Consider the following 4174-nt stretch of genomic DNA (forward strand, 5'->3'; position numbering starts at 1 on the left):
GCAAGTGCGCTTCCCGCCGTCGCCGTCCCCAATACCGGCCTAGCTGACCGGATCATCGCCGCCACCCGTCTACACGTCGGCTGGAGACCCGCCGGCACCAACTCTGCAGTTCGGAGATCCCTCCGGCTCGGCGGGGCACTCCACGGGCCGCGGCCATACTGACCGGGCGCCCCAATCCTCGCTGCTTCGCACCTCCGAGCCAGTCGGCCACGGCGCTCCGACTCAGACACCGCCGCGGTTTGTCAAACTGGACTTCGCCACTTATGACGGCACGGAGGACCCCCTCAACTGGCTCAACCAGTGCGAGCAGTTCTTTCGCGGGCAGCGCACCCTCGCCTCGGAGCGTACCTGGCTCGCCTCTTACCACCTCCGCGGCGCGGCATAGACCTGGTACTACACCCTCGAGCAGGACGAGGGCAGCATGCCCCCTTGGGAGCGCTTCCGCGAGCTCTGCCTCCTTCGTTTTGGGCCACCGATCCGCGGGAGCCGCCTGGCAGAGCTAGGCTGCCTTCCCTTCACCTCCACAGTTCAGGACTTCGCCAACTGTTTCCAGGCCCTGGCATACCACGCGTCGAGCGTGACGACACAGCAGCGGGCTGACCTCTTCGTTGGTGGACTTCCGGATCACATCCGCGTGGACGTGGAGCTTCGGGGACCCCAGGATCTCCAGACGGCCATGTACTACGCCCACGCGTTCGAGCACCGCGCGGTGGCCATCCAGCAGGCATCACCGTCCCGGGCCGCTGGGCCGCTACCCTGGCCGGATGTTCCCACGCAGGGTCGGCCTGCTCAGGCTTCCGCGGCACCCCTCGCCGCGACCGCGGCGCGCCCGTTCCGCCGGCTCACCTCGGCCGAGCTACTCGAGCGTCGCCGCCAAGGGTTGTGCTTCAACTGCGACGAGCCCTACACGCCCGGCCACGTCTGCCCGCGACTTTTCTACCTGGAGGTTGCAGACTACATTGAGGACGCCGTCGTCGACCTGGCCGCCCCAGCTGTCGCGAAGGTGTTTGACGCTGGTTGATCACCTCGAGGAGTTCAGCAAGCGCTTCCCCACCTTACAGCTCGAGGACGAGCTGTTTGTGCAGGCGGGGAGAAGTGTTATGACCGGCATATTAGGGGCTTAGCCCAGTGGGTTGTGGCCCAAGTTATCTTATCGTTATTAGGGGTTTAGCCCAATTATCTTATCGTTATTAGGATCGTTTGCTTAGGAGTCAAGTAAACCTCTCTATATAAGGAGAGGAGATGTATCAATCTAATCAAGCAAGAAGCAATCATTATTTGCTCGGCTTCCCGAAGGGAGCCGGGAAATCTAACCCTAGCCGCCTCTTGCGCCGCCACCGCCTCTTCTTCATCGCGCCACGGCGCCCCGCCGCCGGCAGCCGCGATCGCATCTCCGTCAACCCTCCCCCTTCCCGTACAACCTACACCATAGACCAGGTAGGATCCTAGCTCCTACCAAAGTCCCACTTTGGCAAGGTTCAGGAGGCTTGCAGGAAGGATGTTGAGCGGGCATTTGGTGTGCTCCAATCTCGATTTGCTGTTGTCCGGTACCCTGCTCGGACCTGGTCAAAAGATCAAATGTGGGAGATCATGACTTGTGTCATCTTGCACAATATGATCATTGAGAGCGAGCAGGAAGAGCCAGTGTTTGACACTGAACCATACTACAGGCAGGGTCCTCTTGCCCAAGTTGATCACCAGCTACCGGCAACCCGGACTGCCTACCTCAATATGCTTCAGGAGATCCGAGACCCACAGGTGCATCAACAACTGCAGCAGGATCTGGTGGAGCACCTATGGAGGATCAAGGGCGACGCCTAGCTCGACGTGTGATGAAATATGAGTCTTTATTGTTGAACTATATAATTTGTATTGAACTATTTGTTGAACTATTTGATTTCTATTGATTTTCTGTGATGAAATATGTGATAAAAAAATTACTTATGTTGAGAACTCACGCCGAACCACGCTGAATATGGGTCGATTCGTGCCGATATCGGGCCATTTTTCGCCGAAAGTGGGCCGAAAAGCGGGCACATTTGCGCCAAAAATGGGCCGATATCGGCGCCTGGGGGCGACGGCTGGGTGCCCAACCGCCCCCAGAGCCGATTATACCGCCGGCTCGCCCCCAGGCGGCGATTTTTATGCCTCCTGGGGGGGCCAACGGCTGGAGATGCTCTAATCATGGGCTATCATAGGGTAGTATCATACATCCTAATGCAATGTCAACTAGGCATATTGATGACATGGCATAGCAATAAATGAGGTAAGAGAAAATGACATGAGCCTAATAAACCGGAAAAACCAAGAAATGAGATGAGCCTAATAAACCGGAAAGGAGGGAGTATACAAGATTTATTTAGCATTAAATGTTCTCGTTCTATATGTACTACTACCTCTCTCTCAGTTTACAGGGCGTGCGCGTACCCCTAGGTCGTCAATTTGACCAACCTAATACAAGTCATATATTACAAAAAATATACCAACATAAACTTCGGAGTTTCTACTTTCAAAAAGGTATAATTTTTGTGTTATATAGTTTATATTAGGGTGATAAAATTGGCAACCTAGATATACGCGCAGGACTTGTAAACTGAAACGGAGGTAGTATCACCTCTTTCGTTATTAATTATAGTGCTACAACATCTTTTTGTGTGCTATGATACTACTCAATTAATATTTTTATCAGCAATTAATCAACTGTTCATCAGCATTTCATCAGCAATTAGTGCCTATATTACAGATTTTAGTATCTTACAAAATGCCAACACAGGATTGTTAACTATACTTTTATGTTTATGTTGATGAATAGTATAGAGTTAAGCTAGATAACTTAACGCATGGTGTTTTTAAATAATTCTTCGAAATTATCTTGCTCCCCCTTCCTGGAAACCACCCCTTTGCCCACCTCTATGGCATCTAATGTTGCTCTTCGGGACGTGTTGAGAAGAATTGTCATGGAGTAACTTTTACTTCTGTTGACACATAGTTCACAGCTCGAATGTTGACCCACCAACAAGAAAGCCCTCGCCAGGCAGTGGGGCATAACAAATCAATGAAGGCATAAATATATCAGTGAAGAAAGGGAAAAGAACAACGTATCTGAATATCTGATACACAAAGCCAAAAGAAAAACATTTCCAACATCCCAGAGTGAAGACAAGAGCCCTTCGTGCACAAATCTCGCACTCACATGCACGACAAATAAAATGCAATCAAGCAGCTAAGCATGTCGAACATACCACCAAAATTCCCTAATGGAAGTAACTAATACGAAGGAGCTCAAAATCCGTATCAATCGACCTAAATGACAACCAGACAAATGACAGCATGGAAAAGGGAGACGGGCCTCGAGCAAATTGCTTACAGGAGATGATCTTCTTGTGGATCTTATTGATCTCGGTGGCCACATCGTCCTGCTCCTTCCGCAGCTGGTCCAGCTCCTTGGCCTTGTCCAGAAGGCCAGCGACGTCTCCTCCGGCCAAAGCCGCGCCGCCTCCCCCTCCGCCTCCGACCGACGACGACATATTCGGCTTGGATCCGATGGGAGAGCCCAGTCGACTTGGGGCCTGACGCTTAGGGTTCTCTTGTACGTGTGCAGGCGTGCAGCCGTGGAGTGCGGCAGGAGAGGAGAGGAGCGGAGAGGAGAATGGGGAAATGGGGGTCGTTTCCAGCGAGAGGCAAGACAATTAATGCGGTCGCTTCATGATTGATGCCGAGTTTGATACCGTTGCCGCGAGAGGCAAGGCAATTATTGGTCGTCAGCTCCATTCGATTTTTGCGTGTTAGAGAGCATCCACGGGACTTGTTTAATTTGAACCTCTGAATGTCTGTACAAAACTGAGTGTAGCTTAAATGATTGGGTTCCTTGTGACGAAACTAGCTTCTCAGGACGTTCTGGATTCCTGCATTTATTTCAGATATTTCACCGATGTTCATTAAGTAGGAGGAGGTGTTTTCGTCAACTACAAGACATATAATCTCAATATGTTGTATTATGTTGTGTCAGCTCAGTATCTCAAAAATACTCATAGATGTAATGTCTATGATGCGTGTGTTTATATATGGTATGTATAAGCATTTGTGTTTGTGCGTGTTATATACGGTATGTCTAATCATCTGTGTTTGTACTATCATTAAGGCTAGTCATAATGGGGTAACTTAGGTACAGTAA

General features: G+C 50.8%; 1 protein-coding gene across 4 annotated transcripts in view; it reads right to left on the bottom strand.

Annotated features, from left to right (window-relative positions):
- LOC123119958 (SAGA-associated factor 29 homolog A) overlaps positions 1 to 3697 on the bottom strand; it is a 58377-nt gene extending 54680 nt beyond the window's left edge. For 2 of the 4 annotated variants that reach the window (XM_044539941.1, XM_044539940.1), the window contains exon 1: positions 3368 to 3696. In XM_044539941.1, coding sequence (XP_044395876.1) covers positions 3368 to 3527 — 160 coding nt within the window. In that variant the 5' untranslated portion in view covers positions 3528 to 3696. Of the gene's footprint in view, positions 1 to 3367 lie in introns of all 4 variants that reach the window. The other 2 variants (XM_044539938.1, XM_044539939.1) reach the window with 2 other exon arrangements.
- Positions 3698 to 4174: the final 477 nt, after the last annotated feature.

The sequence above is a fragment of the Triticum aestivum genome, chromosome 5D (assembly GCF_018294505.1).
Source record: "Triticum aestivum cultivar Chinese Spring chromosome 5D, IWGSC CS RefSeq v2.1, whole genome shotgun sequence".
Lineage (NCBI taxonomy): Eukaryota > Viridiplantae > Streptophyta > Magnoliopsida > Poales > Poaceae > Triticum > Triticum aestivum.